Source organism: Geotrypetes seraphini, chromosome 1, assembly GCF_902459505.1.
Source record: "Geotrypetes seraphini chromosome 1, aGeoSer1.1, whole genome shotgun sequence".
Classification (NCBI taxonomy): domain Eukaryota; kingdom Metazoa; phylum Chordata; class Amphibia; order Gymnophiona; family Dermophiidae; genus Geotrypetes; species Geotrypetes seraphini.
This window is the reverse complement of record NC_047084.1, coordinates 214,287,935-214,306,961: the sequence shown is the minus strand read 5'-3', so window position 1 is coordinate 214,306,961 and position 19,027 is coordinate 214,287,935. Positions and strand designations below refer to the sequence as shown.

Genomic DNA, 19,027 nt, shown 5'->3' with positions numbered 1-19,027 from the left:
CCAATCAGGGCATTTGCAACTCCCACTGCATCCCAGGGTGCACTGGGAAGGAGAAGGCCTGCCATTTTGAAAAGACAGGCCTGTCAGCAGGAGGGAGTGGGCATCGCTCATAAGAACATAAGCAGTGCCTCTGCCGGGTCAGACCACAGGTCCATCCCGCCCAGCAGTCCGCCCCCGCGGCGGCCCAACAGGTCATGACCTGCCTTAATCACCAGAAGGGGCCCCCTTTGCCCCCTAGGTTTGTCATCGAAGTCCTATCTTCCCCTCAAAGTCCTAACCCTCCGGCCTTGCACCTGCACGACCTGGTGAGCTGTCTATACTTATGCAACACCCCAGCACCTCCCTCAGTACCCCACGATCCCCTTTTCCCTCAGGAATCCGTCCAATCCCTGTTTGAATCCCTGTACTGTACTCTGCCGGATCACTTCCTCCGGGAGCGCATTCCATACATCCACGACCCTTTGGGTGAAGAAAAACTTCCTTGCATTTGATTTGAACCTATCCCCCTTCAGTTTCTCTGAGTGCCCCCTCGTACCTGTCGTCCCTTTTAGTCTGAAGAACCTGTCCCTGTCCACCCTCTCTATGCCCCTAAGTATTTTGAAGGTCTCTATCATATCCCCCCTGAGCCTCCTCTTTTTTAGAGAGAAGAGCTCCAGTTTATCCAGCCTCTCGGCATATGAGCAGTTTTCCAGTCCTCTTACCAGTTTCGTTGCCCTCCTTTGGACTCTCTCAAGAATTGCCATGTCCTTCTTGAGGTGCGGCGACCAATATTGAACACAGTATTCCAGATGTGGGCGCACCATCGCTCGATACAGCGACATGATGACTTCCTGCGTCCTGGTTGTTATGCCCCTCTTGATGATGCCCAGCATCCTGTTGGCTTTCTTCGAGGCTGCTGCACACTGTGCGGATGGTTTCATGGATGGATCCACTAGCACACCCAAGTCTCTCTCAAGTCCGGTGTCTCCCAGCAATCCCCCCCCCCCATTTTATACTCGAACAACGGGTTCTTTTTTCCTATGTGCATGACCTTGCATTTATCTACGTTAAAGCGCATTTGCCATTTGTTTGCCCAGTCCTCCAGCTTATCGAGGTCCCTTTGCAGTTCCTCACACTCCTCCCTGGTCCTAACTCTGGCGCAGAGTTTGGTATCGTCTGCAAATTTTATAACCTCACACTTTGCCTCCGTTTCCAGGTCATTGATAAATATGTTGAAGAGTAGCGGCCCCAGCACCGATCCCTGCGGCACACCGCTCGTGACTCCCCGCCAGTCAGAATATTGGCCTTTTACTCCGACCCTCTGTAGTCTACCTGATAGCCAGTGCTTGATCCATCTATGTACATCCCCGCCCACCCCGTGGTTCCACAGCTTCCTAAGCAGCCTTTCATGTGGCACCTTGTCAAAGGCCTTTTGAAAATCGAGGTAAATGATGTCTATGGGTTCCCCTTTGTCCACCTGACTGCTTATTCCCTCAAAGAAGTACAGAAGGTTTGTCAGGCACGACCTTCCCTTACAGAATCCGTGCTGGCTTGTCCGCAGTAGGCCATTTTTCTCGATGTGCTCGCAAATGCTGTCCTTGATTATTGCTTCCACCATCTTCCCTATAACTGAAGTCAGGCTCACCGGCCTGTAGTTCCCGGGGTCACCTCTCGATCCCTTCTTAAAGATAGGTGTGACATTCGCCAGTTTCCAATCCTCTGGTACCTCTCCAGTTGTCAAGGATAGGTTGCAAACATGCTGGATTGCGCCCGCTATTTCCTGTCTTAGTTCCTTTAGAACCCTTGGGTGGATCCCGTCCGGTCCCGGAGATTTGCCGCTTTTCAACCTGTCAATCTGTTTGAGGACATCCTCCCGACTTACCTCTATATGCCCCAATTTTTCGGCCTGCTCCCCACTCATGAGATCCTCTGAGTCCGGTATGTTGGACGTGTCCTCGCTCGTGAAGACCGACGAGAAGAACGTGTTCAACCTCTCAGCTACCTCTTTATCTTCCTTAATCACTCCCTTCCTATCCCCATCATCCAATGGCCCCACCTCCTCTCTCACTGGTTGCTTCCCCTTTACGTAACTGAAGGATGCCTTGAAGTTTTTCGCCTCCCTGGCCAGCCCCTGCTCGTATTTCCCTTTTGCTTTTCTAACCTCTCAGTGGCATTCCTTTTGGCATTTCCTGTGCTCCTGGTGATTTTCCTCCGTTGGGTCCCTCTTCCATTTCCGGAAGGACACTTTCTTGTCACTGATTGCCCTCTTTACTTCAGGTGTCATCCAAACCGGGTCCTTTGGCCGCTTGTTCTTGCGGCCTTTCCTGAAACTGGGGATGTACAGTTTTTGCGCTTCCTGCAGTGTGTCCCTGAGAAGGGTCCAGGCGCTCCCTGCAGTCTCCATCTTAATGCCGTTCCTGAGCTTCCTCCCCACCATTTTCCTCCCAACCGCTCCTGCTGGTTTTCCATCCTAAAGGTATGAGGGGGTATGTGGGGTGTCAGGCTCAGCGGGAGGGTGCTCAGTAGGTGGATTGGGGGAAGGGAGGGAGGGAGAAATAGAGGATCTCCCTGCTTGTTCAGCTAATCGTGACAGAGGAATTCCCAATAAACTGAGCTGGCAGGACTCTCCAAAGCCATGGTTTCAGGGAATCCTGCCAGCTCAGGTGATTAGCTGATGGCAAGCTGTGGACTATTTTCAAGATCCCCTGGCAAAGATAGGCACCAGAAATATAGGGCAGAAAGATCACTCCTGCTCTGTTCACCAGCTGGCTACCAGGGACCCGAAAGATACGTGGGGGAAGTGGGAGGGAGGTGTGGTTGTTAATTTCATCAGACACAGGAGGCATAAGGGATTCTTCCTGTCCCACCCACCATGAGGCTGCTGAGTCAGGGTGTGTGTGGGGGAGGCGAGTTTTTTGGATTCAGCCAGGACATGAGCCCACCGCTGGACCACTGGGTCTTGCAGCAGGCCCTGTAGAAGCCTGCAACAGTTCCAGGAGGGGGGCAGGTAGGCAATGGCCCAAATATAAGCAGAGACCCCATTTTTGGGCCATTTTTGTGGCCCAAAAATCTCAGCTTATATTCGGTATATATGGTAGTCATACAATACTTTTTTTTTTTTTTTATGGCTGCATATTAATGGAAACATTAGCACAGAACCATTAATGGAAAAAAATCAGCCATGCTCTAGCTGGGTTAAAAATGGTCTCACCAGAGAGAGGAGAAGGGAGGAGCCTACCTAAGATGAAAGCCTGAAGGCGATAGTTTAGTAGGCATGATGGCATTCAAACTATGGTAAAGTGGGAATATAAGACCCGGGTTTTCCCTGTGGAACCCAGGCTGCAGCAATTACCTGGCCCGATGGATGCGTTCGTTGAACATGGACCCCAAAGAGAACCAGAGGGAAAGTCCTCGGCGTGAAGTGGGGGCATGTTGGAGAGCCCCAGCATCTCTTTCGAGGCGATCAGTCTCTCTCCGGAGGAATGTAATACGCCAGTGCAGCCACTCCCCCGCATGGAGTTGCAGGTGGGGGGGGGGGGAGTGAGGATAGTGTGGCGGCTGCCTCCGAGAGCTGAACCTCTTTCCCCTTCCATATTCAACCACCCTACAAGAACTTCCCACAGCAGCCTGGGCAGCCATTTGGATTAGAGCAGTGTGCAGGGGTAAGACTGAGTGGGGTCCATTTCAGCCCCTGATGAGACCACTAGACCATCAGGGCTTTACTAAGGGAGGGCCTACAGGTGATCAGGTGAAAATTGGGAAGTGTGGGAAAGGTTTCATTTATGGTTTCAGTTTCTGCAAAAAAACTAGGAGCAGCCAATTTCAGTTGCAGATTCAGTTTTGGTAAAAACTGAAAATCCTGGGTTTCATCAGACTTTAGTACAGATAGAAATATGAAGAAATCTAATGCTTTTTCCAAGCCAGGGCAGATGCATAAACAAATTAAAAAGTATAAAAATACTAAAAGATTTATTAGCATGCTTTTACCATTAGTTAAAAAAGAGATGGCACCTCCTACTCAGCACATCTAGACCTTATATTTGCACAAAACCACTCAAACTAGAAGTCAAGAAGGCGTGGGATCTCTTAGAAAGAGGAAGAGATAATGATTAGTATGGATGGGCAGACTAGATGGGCCATTTGGCCTTTATCTGCCATCATGTTTCTATGTAGAAGAGGACAAGGAAAAATGCTTAAAATACCTAAATAAATTAATGTAAACCGTTCTGAGCTCCCTTGGGAGAATGGTATAGAAAACTGAATAAATCCTCTATAATAAAATCCTAAGCGTGCATGCGCACTTAGGATGGCGTGTTTCCTGACAGTGTGCCAAATTCCATTTTCGAACACGGAGGCAGGAAACACGCCAGTGACTCCCCACTCCCGCCCTCACTCACCGCCAGAGAAACCTCCATAGTCACTGGAACGGGGGGTGGGCACACTGCTCACCCACCCGCCGCGTTTAACTTTAAAGAAAAGTGCTGCGCCATGCTGCCGCTGGTCTCACCGTCTTCTCTCCACTGTGGCCCAGCCTCAGACAACTTCCTGTTTCCGCTAGGGCTGGCCGCAGTGAACCGCGAGGCTATCATTGGGAAGCAGGCAGGTGCTGGTGGTGGTTGTGTGCGCCAAATTGGCACTTAGGGGCAGGAGGATGTGAGACAGGCCTTAACGGCCTTTCGCCAGCATGCCGGTGTGGGCGGCCAACCAGCCCCAGCTCATCTACTGCAGCCAGAAGGACGAGTATTACCCGCCTGAGAGCGGGCACCAACGAAGTGTGCCAGATTCTGGCCGGTGAGCCACGAGCCAACGGGGATGGGTGCGAGGTGTAGACAGACAGTGTGCTGGGTGCCCAGGCAGTGGCTGCAGCTCAGGGGAGGGTGAATCCATTTCTCTCTACTTAAACTTGCCTGTCCCTTTCTCCCCCTCCCCCCCCCCCCCAGGTGGAGGTAAAAGGAAGGGAGAAGGGCTGCTGCTGGACAGGGGGAGCAGGTAATGGGTGGTGGTGGACAGCTGAGGATAGAGAGAGACAGAAAGAAAGAAAGACAAACAGACAGCGGCCAAGGAGAGAGAAAAAGACAGACACACACATCTATTCTAGCACCCGTTAATGTAACAGGCTTAAAGACTAGTAAATAAATAAAGAGAAAAGCAGTCTGCCCTTTATATACAGAAAAGTAAAGCCCAGAAGAAGAAAGTTGTACAATTTGAGATAATTTTTTATTTTAAAAAGTTAACCACCACATTAGGCTAATGAAACTGTTTAGAAAAAGTAAAAAAAAGGGGGATAATTTAGAAGCATTGCTACAATTCCAGAGTATAGGAACTGGTGTGCATCATCACTTGGTAGAATCTCCCGCAGAACCCATTACAAGCAGGTGAAACTGGGATAGTCTTCTTTATGATTCATCTCTGTAATCATAAAAAAAACATTAGTATGTTATTTATATGAACTTGGCTCACACTTTTTCACTATTAACTTGAGGCAAGATACATTCAAATACAACAGGTACGATAAAAGGTAGGGATACTCAAACTAAGGATGTCCTTCGTGAAAGCTGTTTACACAACTTCTGCATCGTGCAAGACTACAGACATCTGTACTTATGTTGTCATATAAAGAACAGGCACCACCCAAAGTAACTTTAAGGCATAATAAAGTCACCAACTAAATAAGTCCTTTGGACTGCCATATTTGATGTTCCATAATTTACACCTCATATCTAGCAAGTATACTACTAAAAAAAAATCTCTTCCCAATTGTCTAACATAACCCCTCCTCCGGCTGCTATACAGACACAGCTACTGCTTGGTCGGGGATGATAATTTTCTGTAGCAGATAATACAGACCATGATGTCTGTGGTTGATATCTTCCCTGGGTGATAGCCAGCTACTGATTAATACAGTGCAGAAAGCAACTAGAAAGCATTGAATCAAGAATACAGAAGTAAGTGGAGTGGAAGAATAATCAGGTCTGTTTTGGGGAAAGTTACTCACCACTCCATTACCTCTAGTATAAACTAAGGGGCTCCTTTTACTAAACAGCACTAGAGTGTTGGTGTCGGGGAACAGGGAGAACAGAACGCAAAAGCAATGCAAGTCTATCGCGGAGCTCGGGATGGATTCTGTGATAAGACTTGTGTTGCCTTTGCGATCGACCTTTTGGGCACCCCTGATCTACATGTATCTGGTCAGTTTACAATACTAAAAATATAAAAATGGAAAAATAAATGGAAAGCAGGGTAAAGGCAAATTGAGCCGAAGACATTGACAGAACTAGATACGAGCGGAGTTTGGGGTGGGGAAGGTTAATAATTACATCTTAAAAATAAAAGTAAGAAGGGGTATGAAGGGAAGGGAAAAAACAGCAAGGAAAGGGGAGTCACTTCATTGAAATGGTTCTCGTGAAAAGTTTACTGTAATTGAAAAAAAAAAAGGAATATTATCTTGTGCTTTGGTATGCGTTTTGAAACAAAGGTTTGGAGTTTAGTTTTAAATTTATCGAGAGAATTTTCATGGTGGAGATGAGTTGGCATGGCATTCCAAAGTGTGGGCCTGTGGCAGAGAAAATTCTTTGTTAGGTCTCCACCTAGAATTTACATGAACTATCAATTCCTATAGACTCAACACTCTATAAGGTCAATCCAACGATTAAAATATTGGGAGTTGTTATAGATGGTTCACGGAAGTTTCGCCCCCCACATTTCGCCCCCAGCAATTCGCCCCTCACATTTCGCCCCCGCACATTTCGCCCCCCGGATGTTTCGCCCCCACACATTTCGCCCCCGCACATTTCGCCCCCCGGATGTTTCGCCCCCACACATTTCGCCCCCAGCAATTCGCCCCCCACATTTCGCCCCCACACATTTCGCCCCCAGCAATTCGCCCCTCACATTTCGCCCCCCACATTTCGCCCCCAGGTATTTTTCGCCCCCACACATTTCGGAGCGCAAATCCTTACCTCACGGGCCCTCAGTCCAGCTGCTGGGGAGGGAGTCGAAGTCTGGCCCCGCCCCCGCGATCCGCTAGGACATGAAGGGGGATCGGGGCTTGGGCCAGAGGGAGGCAGGCAGAGCAGCAGGCAGGCGCAAGCTTTCTAAACTCCTGCCCCACTGCTAACCAGCTGCACGGATCCACTTAGTCCAAATCAATGCCATGAGCAGCAGCGCCGAAGTCTGGCCCCGCCCCCGCGATCCGCTAGGACATGAAGGGGGATCGGGGCTTGGGCCAGAGGGAGGCAGGCAGAGCAGCAGGCAGGCGCAAGCTTTCTAAACTCCTGCCCCACTGCTAACCAGCTGCACGGATCCACTTAGTCCAAATCAATGCCATGAGCAGCAGCGCCGAAGTCTGGCCCCGCCCCCGCGATCCACTAGGACATGAAGGGGGATCGGGGCTTGGGCCAGAGGGAGGCAGGCAGAGCAGCAGGCAGGCGCAAGCTTTCTAAACTCCTGCCCCACTGCTAACCAGCTGCACGGATCCACTTAGTCCAAATCAATGCCATGAGCAGCAGCGCAATTTGGTGCTGAGCGGCTTCCTTACTGGCTCCCAAATTCTCGGGAGAATTCTTGGGAGCCAGTAAGGAAGCTGCTCAGCGCTGAGAAGCAGTGCCAAATCGCGCTGCTGCTCGTGCCACTGAGATGGACTAAGTGGATCCGCGCAACCGGTTAGTAGCAGGGCAGGAGTTCGGAAAGCTTGCCAACGATCGGCAGAGGTAGGAAGATAGGGCAGGGAGGAGGAGGGGGGCAGTGTCTGGCCGCGGCGGAAATATAGCCATCACATTTTCAAGATCATGTGCCTAATGGAGAGGGTTCAGGAAACGCTGGTCTAGTAATTCAGCACATTGAAGGCACGCAAGAGAACCAACTGCAGCTGGAGGATGAAAAACGGCGGGCTGTTATTGTGAATCCAGCTCGGGCATGCCTGGAAGCCAGCGATTCAGACACCGCCTCGGACCTGGCGTCAGATGACAGTGATGCCATGGAGCAGAGTCGGGAGGAGACACCGCAGGGGCTGGAACTACCCTGACGCTGGAGCTGCTTGCCAGAATAGAGGGAGGGAGTGGGCATCTGCAAAACAGATGCAGAGAATTTTTACAAAATGCAGCCTAATTTTGGGTCTCTTTTATTTTAAGTTGGTGCAGTTACCAAGCCCCGATCCCCCTTCATGTCCTAGCGGATCGCGGACGAAAAAGGGGAAAGCCCGGGGGCGGGGCCAGACTTCGACTCCCTCCCCCCCTTGGCTTCGCTCGCGCACACCAGCAGCTGGACTGAGGGCCCGTGAGGTAAGGATTTGCGATCCGAAATGTGTGGGGGCGAAAAATACCTGGGGGCGAAATGTGGGGGGCGAAATGTGAGGGGCGAATTGCTGGGGGCGAAATGTGTGGGGGCGAAATGTGTGGGGGCGAAACATCCGGGGAGCGAAATGTGTGGGGGCGAAATGTGTGGGGGCGAAATGTGTCTGGGGGCGAAATGTGGGGGGCGAAATGTGAGGGGCGAATTGCTGGGGGCGAAATGTGGGGGGCGAACCTTCCGGATCCCGTTATAGATCAACACTTGACCATGAAAAAGCAAGTACACTTCTCCCTCCTTATTCGCTGTGATAGGGGATTAACAGACCCGCGAATAACTTTTTCATATGTTATTTGCTGTTTTCTATTAAAAACCATTGTGAATATGTTTAAACCACGAATAACATGGTGGGAGACCTGGCCTGTTCCTGAAGGAGAGGCAAAACACAATGAAGAAAGTGCTGGGAATCAGTGATTTTCTCTGTAAACGCTTGGAATCAGTGATTTCTCTATGCAAGCTGATGTAATTTGGGGGAAGGAGCCAGCAAGCTAAAAACCGTGAATAATCGAAACTGCAATTGTTGAAACCGCGAATACAGAGGGAGAAGTGTAGATGCTGTAGTGCAAAAGGGTTATTACACATTGTGGAAGCTGTGTACCATAAAATCATATTTTGAGTTTCTGGCCTTTAAACTTTTAGTTCAGTCGTTACTTCTAAGTCTTCTCAACTATTGTAACAGTGTCTATTTGACATATACCAAGAAAGAGATGGCTTGGCTTAGACTGATTCAAAATACTGGGGTCAAATTAATTTATGGTCTAAAGAAATATGATCATGTGACTCCTTTCTACTGTGGGTTGAATTGGCTTCCAGTGGAGGCGCATGTTTTGTTTAAGCTGGGTTGTCTTTGTCACAAAGTTGCGTATGGTATTGCTCCAAACTATATGACTAATAGATTTCTCATAGCATTCCATAAATATAGGAGAGAATCACATGCATTGTTTAATTTTCTGTCAAGGTTGTAAGAGCAAGAAATTCTTGGAACATACACTAGCATTTCAGGCTGCTTTCTATGACAGGGAATTTAGGCCTGTTAGAACTGTTGCATAGTGCTTGCTCTTACAAGCACTTTAGAACTCAATTGAAAACTCATCTTTTTTCAAAATATTTAGCGAACTAATTTAAATCATCCTTAGGTTATGTTATTTTTAATCTTTTGAACTTATGGTTATGCGGTTTATATGTACGATGTTATATTATGTTATAAAGTTCTTTAATCGGAGGAACGGTCAATAAGTTCTGATCGGCTGATCTTTTTTTCACCCCATTGCCCCAGCCTTCTGGAGTAGCCAGCCCCTGGCAACTTGTTCTAAGCTCTTTTTACCCAAATTTAAATCCTCTTTAAAATATTGGTTCAATATTACAAGTAGAAGGAAGAGGAGAGAGCTTAGGGTGTGGGGCGCAGGGAAGGAAGGACTTGGCACTATTAGATATTTCAAAGAGTAGAAATACAAGAGGAAAAATCCTCTTCTAGCTACACTGGAACTAGTCAACAGAGAATGACATGGTGCCCGTTTCCCATGGTTAACCCACCAAGGGTTAACTATGCCACAACTGCAGGAGCAATCAAAAATTTGATATATTTACTGCTAGTTCAGGAACAAAAACTTTTACTGCTCTCTAGGAGTGGTAAAAAGGCTTTCATCCCACAGAGAACCCCCCACATACACAGCTCCCCAGTTCCTGACTCCATCCCTCCCCCCTCACAGGTCTGGTAGCTCCAGCCCCTCCCCCCCCCCTTCGCTTGTCTGACAGCTTTAGTCCACCCCACCTCACTCACAGATCCAGTGGCTCCAGCCAGCATCCCTCCTGCTAGCATATACCTTGAAGAGCGAGCTGATTGTCAGTACTTGCAGTCAGGGCCTTCCCTCTGCTGGGCTCCTCCTTATGAGCGACTTCCTATCTTTGTGAAAAGAGGAAGTTGCACCATAAGGAGGCACCCAGCAGAAGGAAGACCATGACTGTGAGCACTGTCGATTAGCTCACTCTTCTTCAAGGTATATACCAGCAGCAGTGAGGGAGGGAAGTTGTCTGGACCCAATGGACCTACAAGGAAGGGGAGCTGGAGCCATCGGCAAAGCAGATGCTAGGGCAGGAGAAAAGGGCACAGGTGGAAGGGCTGGGGCAGAAGAAAGGGGAGGGGAGAGATATGCTTGACCTATGGAGGGAATGGCTGGAACTGAAGGGAATGGAGAGAGCTACAGGACCTGTAAGCGAGGGAGCTGGAGAGAAGAGGGATAGTTGCTCCACCTGTGGAAGAGGAGCTGCTGGAGGGAAGGTAGAGAGTTGCTGGACCTTTGGGGAGGGGCTGAAGGGAATAAGAGATGCCATACTATGTGGATAAGGAAGAGGGAATGAAATACTGAACACAAAGCAGAGAGAGAGAGACACAGGGAGGTATCAGAAACAGAGGGGACATAATGGGGATGGAGAGGAGGATAGGGATACAAAGGAAGATGCTGCATGGGAATAGTACATGTATAGAGAGGGGCAATGTCAGACATGGGAGGGGGTATTTGGATACAGAGGGAAAGTGCTAGATGTGGGAGAGAATAGGAATACAGAAGGGAGATGAGTAATGCAGGATGTGGAGTAGTGATGATAAATACAGGGAGATAGTCACAGGGGAGATGCTGGACAGGCAAGTATAGGGAACACAGATAATGGAAAGATAGGTACACGAAGGATGGTGAGCACAGATAAGAAGAAATGTCAGATGAAAAGGAGCCCCTGGCGAGTGAGTTAAGAGAAGACGGAGGGACACAGAAAGCAAAGCCTGGGACCAACATGACTTGAAAAATAAAATAACCAGACAAAAGGTAGAAAAAAAATTATTATTTTCAATTTTGTGATTAGAATATACGAGAACTGAAATGTTTATCCTGCAGGGCTGGTGTTAAGACATGGGTAGTACCCAGGGCAGAAATTTGGGAGGGGACCCCAAGGCCCACTACTAGCCCGTGCCTCCTTCAGTTTCCAGCAGGCTTAGGGCTTTCTACTGCACTCTTTTGTCTAATACCATACATGGCATGTGTGATCTTTATATTTTACACAGTATAGGAGGAAATGGATCTTTCTATTTCTTTGGTGTTGTACTACATGGAAGGTGTGGTTTCTTGGGATTTGGGTTGTTTTTTAAATCATGTTTTTATGTTCATTTTTGGTCAGCTATTAGGTTTTGTTGATCCTTTTTCTGCATTTGTGATTTATAAAAATGACAGTTGTAGAGAATATTATTTCTTTTTATACTTTATTATAATGATTTAAATATAAAATCATAACTATTCAAGGCTTGTGCAGATGGGATCAGACAGAGTTTGCGGGGACAGGGACAAATTTTTTTCCCACATCATTCTCTACTAGTCAACCACAAGGCCAGGAAAAATAAGGCATTTCACTTTGGAACTGCACAGCCAGGGATCCACTACCTGAAATAATCCTGAAATAGATTATTTCAGGTGCACATATTCCTATTAATGCAAGCACAATTATACTCTTGCTTCCAACTTCTGGTAGAGGGGCAGATTACCCGCATGTTCCTGGCTTGGTCTGCTGCTGACACTAAGAACAAGTAGTATTAGAAAAAATCCTGCAGGTAGGCATGTTAGACAGGTGAAGCTCACTGGACTATAGTTCCTTACAGAGCAGTTGAAGAAACTTCTGGGCTAAAAAGAAAGCAAAGTTAACTTATGTTTTGCTAACCTGGATAAAATTTAGGGCAGATATTTTTTTTTAATCCACCTGTGAAATCTACATTAGTTAGTGAACATGAACCCATATATAAATATAATGGAGGGTTTGCCTCTTTTCTCATCAGACCTTCCTTCTAGAGACATCAATATTTCTTTGACCTGCTCTACCACTCCTTGTCCCACCTCTTTTCAGTTGAGACTTTCTTTCCCTACAAAATCCAATTCTAATCTTTATCCTGGGAGATAAGCAGATGTAAGGCAGAACTTTCTGGAACCTTTGTTCACTTGACGCAGGAGTTCTACAAAAGCAAAATTAAATTTAAATATTTATATATATATTCTTGTGATAATATTTTTCCCTATTGATTAAAAAATTGTACTGCAATTTACAATTTAAAGTGGAGAACTTGGAATATGTATTTCGGCTAGAGATATAAATTTACCTGGCTTTAAGATGCAGGAGCCTCTGAACTTTTACTCTCACTTTCTTTATGTTTTTTCTTACATTCCTCGCACACATGAGTACAGTAACTACAATTAAAAGAGAAAAAGTACACTGAACAACATTTATATGATAAAATAAAAAAATATTTCCAATTCTGCCTGGAAATTCATAATTTAAAACCAAATTATTAATTATTTTTATCCTTGTCTATGTCTTTCTTCAAATTGGGTCCTATTCCTATCCTTGCTCTTCTGGATATAGCTATGGCCAAACCTCACAGAAGGGAACCAGCTATCAGGAAAGAATGAATTTGTGTTGGAGACACTGGTTGCAGATTTTTTTTATTTTTTCTTTCCCTCTGACCACATGGAGCCAAGAATGGAAGTAACTTCTTATGCTTTGGTTGTGCTGAAAGGTAGCCCTGCATAGCAATACTGCTGTCATCCCACATGGGCCAGTGTTAGCTATATAGACAGACACTTTGCAACATCAGGAATAGTTTGAAGATAAGGAGAACATAGTGACTGAGTGAGTGAGAGAGAGAGATAAAGAGAAAACAGAGCACAAGATTAATGGGAACTGAGGGTTCTAAGCACAGGGAAAAAGTCTAACAATACCAACTCAGGGAGAAAATTAATGGTAAGGGAACAAGATACTAGGTGTCATGGATATGATATTCTGCCTTTCTGTGGTACAACCAAAACAGTTTACATATTGTGTATACAAATATTGTGTGTCCCTAGTGGGCCTAAGTTCTAAGTTTTGTACCTGGGTAACTGAGGGTTAAATGACTTGGGCAGGAGTACAAGGAGCCACAGTGGCAATCAGACCATTAGACTACTCTTCCATTTCATACTACTGTAATTAGGCAGCATGTGTACGAGTAAAGAAAGCAAGGTTGATAAATAATAAAAACATATTATTTTTTTTTTTTAAAGCACGGTCTCTCTTGCAGAAGGTAGCATAGATCCCATCAAATGGAACTAGAAGATCCGAGATGGAGCCAGCAGACCAGAGAGTTATCACATACTGTAGATCCAAACTGATATCTTGGTCAAGTGTGTTGCAAGCATACAATAACTGGATAGCTTACAGTAGCAAAAAGGTCATTTGGCTGATGCATGAAGTTTAAAAGCCAGCCTTTATTAAACACCACCCGTATTTCTCTGGGATGTTAAATGATTGTGTTTTGGGGAGACAGACAGTATAAGAAATTAAAGGCAAGTTATTGCAAGTGCCTGGCTGTGAGATAGTCATTAAGAACAGTGACAATTACCCAATTAAATAATATTTTCTCTCTGTTCCATGGATTCTAAAATCAGGAAATTACATCTATATGCCACCCTTTTCAGATATAGAGGGTGATGCCTGCTTACCCAAACACTTTTTAGCCAAGACCACTTTTTATAAAAGGGCACCTGTAAAGTTTTTCAAAACTGCATCTATTGTAGGTAGCAGAACTCTACAATGTTCCTTCTGCACTCAAGAGGAAAATTCTGAAATCCCTGCACCTGTGACCTGTTGAGTGCTGTGATGTAACAGAAGATAGAAACACAAACATGCTGGTAGATAAAAGCCAAATGGCCCATATGCAGCAATTACTATCTCCTCCTCTCCCTAAGAGATCCCACATACCTGTCCCACTCTCTTGAATTCTAACAGTCTGACTTCACCACTTCTTCCAGAAGACTATTCCATGCATATACTACCCTTTCTGTAAAAAGGTATCACCTCTTACTTCATCCTCTGCCCCCTCATTCCAGAACTTCCTTCCAAATGGAGAGACTCGCTTTGTGTGCATTTATGCTATGTAGGTAATTAAACATCCATCACATCTCTCCTCTCACACCTTTCCTCCAAAGTACATATACAGATCTCCAAGTCTGTCCTCATATGCCTTATGACAGGCAACTAAAATGGTCAGTGGCCTTTTTCTTTGGACAGACTCCCTCCTGTTTATATTTTTTTGAAGGTACCGTCTCCAGCACTGTACACAAGATTCTAAATAAGGTCTCATCAGAGCTCTTACACAGGGACCAATACCTCCTTTTTTCCTACTGGACATACTTTTCCCTATGTACTATAGCTTTTGTCGAAGCCACTTCAACCTGCTTGGTCACCTTAAGATCATCACATACTATTATACCCAAATTCTGCTCCTCTTTCATACACAAAAATTCTTCACCCCGTAAACTGTACCATTCCCTCAGGTTTTGCAGCCCAAATGCATGACCTTGTATGGGTCTACATGTATCACTAGGCAAAGAGTGTGTATTTTTGTGATTTTTGGAAGCAACCATTTAAAACCATGTATTTCAGGCTGTGTGTTCATGTCTGGGGGTTTTTCCAGATGGGAAGGAACAGCAGAAAACTATTTCTTCTTTATGTCCAGCTAGGCCTTGCACAAAGGAAGAGCTGTACCAGATTAGCCTGGCCTAACCAAAGAAGCAGCTTTACTGAGATGCAGACATAAGGGAAGAGTCTAATGAAGAACCAGATTAACTTTACAGTATTCCTCAAGAAATTGTATTCTATTTTGATCTCTAAGAAAGTCCAGTGTCTGGTACTCGGAGCAAGAGTGTTTTTAAAAAGGTATTTTGTCATTTGGGAAAGAGAGCAATTGCTCCCTAAGGTGCATCTCCCCAAAGAAAGCATTTTTGTGAGGGGATTTAGGAATTTTGCTTATTGAAGGTCCAGTAGTACTTCCAGTATTTGTTTTAAAGTGCTTAGAAAGGTATTGTTTTATTCTATCAAAGATTATGCTTTAATTAAATTAAATCCCAAGAAAACAAGAATCCTGGATGGCAAAGAAAGAAATCTTCTCAGTTTTCTTCCCGATTTTATACTAGACATCTCAAAATTATTTGCTTTCAAGGAATGAGCTTATGGGATCATACTTTCTTGAATTCTATTACTACGTTTGTCTTCACTATATCTTACACATTCATGAACCTTTTTTTATGTGAAGTAATTTCTTCTGATGTTACTGCCTGTTTGCATATCATGTCGCTGCAAACTGCTCAAAAACTATTTCCACTGAAAAATGATTCACTACTTGTGAATTTATACCAGTGTCCCTCAAATTTTTTTTTTTTTTAGCTCCAGCACACTAAAGGGTCCTTTTATTAAGGTGTAGTAACCGATTTAGCGCAGCTTAATAAAAGGACTTCTTAATGGTGTAAATGTTTTTCGTGGCACTCTAAATGTAGCAAATGTTTTTCACAAAACATTATAATTGAAATTATAAAATTGCAAAATGTATGGATAATTGTAACAACGGTGAAACTAAAGTGAATAGAATTGCTAATCAATGCAATGGATGTACTTGTTTTTCAGTGCATGGCTCGATAGTCGACAAGAGTATATAAGAAATAAATTACATTACATTACATTACATAACACGCATGTCATCATCCACCATCTGTAATAGTTCTCTTTTTTTCCAATTTAATTTCTGTCAGAGCTGAAAATCCAAGTTTTCAAAGATAAGAAGATCCAAAACGGTAACAAAGCCTTGATTGCTTTATTGCTCAAGTTAGGATAGCTACTGCATAAAAAATTAAAATAAAATTACTAGCTGTTAGTTTTCAAGGACCAATCACATCAAAGAATGATGCTTGTATACTTACACACAGAAGCTCATAACACTGACAGACTTGCATATGCAACATAAGTATACACTAGAATAGATGACATGTTTATGAAGGAAATTTTTAAAAATAAAAAAATTCTGGAATCTCTCTTAGCACACCTGGAATCTCTTTGGGACACACCATTGTGCCGTGGCACACAATTTGAGAGACACCAATTTATACAATTTTACATTTCTGAATGTTGTTATCAAAAGGCCCTCACTTTATATTCTCTCCTCTAGTAATTTTTAGGTTCCTATATTTCAGCTCATAAGAACTAATGTTCACAGCCATTTCTTTGGGTAAAAGATTACCTGACTTCTTGATCAATAACACTGCCTTATAATAACCTTATAATACTCACATAAAATTATAATGCAATAGCTTCTTGGAGAAAGCAGAAGTGTCTCCATCTTCAGTTGTGGTGATGGTGAAAGTGGTAGCTGTGGTGGCAGGGAAGGGGTGGATAGGAGGGTTAACCCTTTTCAGTCCTAGCTCATAGGAAGAAAAGCCCCTAACTGCTGGGGACTACAGAACACTTAAGAGGTCAGGAGTAGAGAATGACACGGTGGCGGTTTACCCACGGCTACCTCTTTTAGCCGTGGGTAACCCACCAAAAACGGGGAATGAAAATTAGCAGCCTCTGCGGGGACGGGGACAAGGCCATCACCGCCCTGTGGAGCGGTGAATGGTCTTGTCACCGCAGTGAGGCATAAAGGATTGTGCGGTCCCCGAAGCCCCCACCCGCCCACCCGCACACCGGCTCGATCGTTTAACCAGCTTCCTCTCTCCACCTCACCTTAGTTTGCCGGCTTTCTTTTTCGGCGACCGGAACGCTTTCAAAAGAGCCGCGCATGCGCGGCTGCTCAGTATTCAATCTTCTGCTCTGACCCAACCGGAAACAGGAAGTTGCAGCAGAGCAGAAGATTGAACTTTGAGCAGCCGCGCATGCCGGTCGCCGAAAAAGAAAGCCGGTAAACTAAGGAGAGCTGGAGAGAGGAAGCTGGTTAAACGATCGATCCGGCGTGCGGGTGGGGGCTGCGGGGACCGCATGTTCCGGAGGAGGAGGTGAAAGGGAAAAGTTTCTCTTCCTTGGAAATGTGGAAGGCAGAGTGGGGAGAAGACGCTGGAAGGGAAGAAGAAGACAGATGCCAGACTATGGGGGAGCGGAGGGAAGAAGATGGGTGCTAGACCAATTGTGGGAGGGGGTGAAGGGAGAGGCACAGTAACAGCAAATGGAAGACACAGAGAGAAGACACACAGTGGATGGAAGGAATTGAATGAGAAGATGTGGAAAGCAGAAACCAGACAACAAAGGTAGAAAAAAAAAATTCTATTTATTTATTTATTTTTTGCTTTAAGATAAAGTAGTATATTAGTTGTGTTGATAAAAATTTATAAACAAAGCCCTGCCAGCTGAACATCTCTTTCTCTAGTTCAGCAGCAGGAACTTTGATTTATAAGAAAGGAATAAGCTAAATATTGCAGTACTAAGGCTTATATGGATGCTGCGGGGATGGTGACGGGGCGGTGAATGGGATGGCAGTGGCAGTAACGGGGCGGTGAAAGGGATGGCGGTGATGGGGCGGTGAAGGGAACGGCGGTGACGGGGCATGCAGAGGATGGTGGGCCGGGGACGGTGCAGTGACGGGGACAGATTTTTTCCCCGTGTCATTCTCTAGTCAGGAGTTCATTAATGCAAAAACTTAAGAGTCTACAAGGTGGGCAGGAGATTTCATTGAGGAAAAAAGTTTCAGGACAAGGCATATTTAAAACAAAATAAAATGAATTTCTCCAGGTAACTTTATTTATTTGGCTTTATAGTCCATACTCCCAGAAGAGCTCAGAATGGGTTACAGAATTACATATATAATACAGTATGGATCACAGAGTCACATATTTGATATATTCAGTGGAGTATGGTTACAGTTGCAGGTTAACAAACTTGGATATATTCTGTGGTTACAGTTGCAGGAGATTAATGCATGGTGCAAGATGAAGTCGGTTCTATATACAAGGAGTAAGGAAAGTGGGTGGTGAAGAAATAAGGGTAAGGTAACTGAATGAGCAGCCCATACTAGTCTAGCATCTCCCTTTTCCTGTATATAAAAACGAGCTTGTTTATTATGAGCGTTTCCTGGGAGTATCTGCTCCTTCTAGGGACCTAGCAATGGCCCCTCCAATTTGAGTCAGGCTCACCCAGTCAGGTCAATAGCAAACCTAGGTCAGCATCAGGAGACTTGGAAGTGATGACCATAGTCCCTAGCACTCGTACATCTTAACCTCCAGCCCCACCAAGAAAACAGTTCCAGTTCATCTCCCTCTTTGTTTTAAAATCCGAAGAGATTGGTGGGGTTTTCAATAGCTCTCTAGCTCTTTTGGCCACAAATCCTCTCCGTATCCACACTGCCACCTCAGCAAAAATTGGTGTGCCATACATTTTTGTTAAAAAAATTACAAAAGATTGTAATAACTATGGATGAAATCAATGGGAAGAAAAATTCAAAACATTTAATCCATACCTTTTATATTGACCATAGCGTGGGCCATATCCAAGTTCAAAGGGCTGGACTCCTATCTTGTGGAACTTCTCCTGGCATACTCCCATATATGAAATCTTGCCAACGATAAAACCAAGAACTCCAGCAACTACAAATTAGAGAAATTATACACAGGTGTAAAACAAGCTCTATAGAGAAAAATATTTTGGCCTTAAAATGTTGCCTATATAGAGAATTTATTATTGAGGCAAATTCATTACAAATAACAGTCGGCAATTTGCATTTGGAAGTATAAAATCTACTAGTTATTCTGCAAGTGGTTTAGGTTACTTACGAGCAACTTTTGGCAATGATCCAAATCTTGGGTTAGATGACAGATAACCTAAATAAATACAAATGTGATTAAGTAGAGTCAGCAATAAGCAATTGATA

General features: G+C 44.9%; 1 protein-coding gene across 2 annotated transcripts in view; it reads right to left on the bottom strand.

Moving 5' to 3' along the window:
* Nucleotides 1-5,177: 5,177 nt before the first annotated feature.
* OCIAD2 (OCIA domain containing 2) overlaps nucleotides 5,178-19,027 on the bottom strand; it is a 34,943-nt gene continuing 21,093 nt past the window's right edge. The window contains exons 4-7 of one of the 2 annotated variants that reach the window (XM_033945738.1): nucleotides 18,930-18,977; nucleotides 18,617-18,743; nucleotides 12,461-12,548; nucleotides 5,178-5,388 (exon numbers count right to left, since the gene is read on the bottom strand). In XM_033945738.1, coding sequence (XP_033801629.1) covers nucleotides 12,467-12,548; nucleotides 18,617-18,743; nucleotides 18,930-18,977 — 257 coding nt within the window. In that variant the 3' untranslated portion in view covers nucleotides 5,178-5,388; nucleotides 12,461-12,466. Of the gene's footprint in view, nucleotides 5,389-12,460; nucleotides 12,549-18,616; nucleotides 18,744-18,929; nucleotides 18,978-19,027 lie in introns of those variants that run through there. The other variant, XM_033945746.1, reaches the window with a different exon arrangement.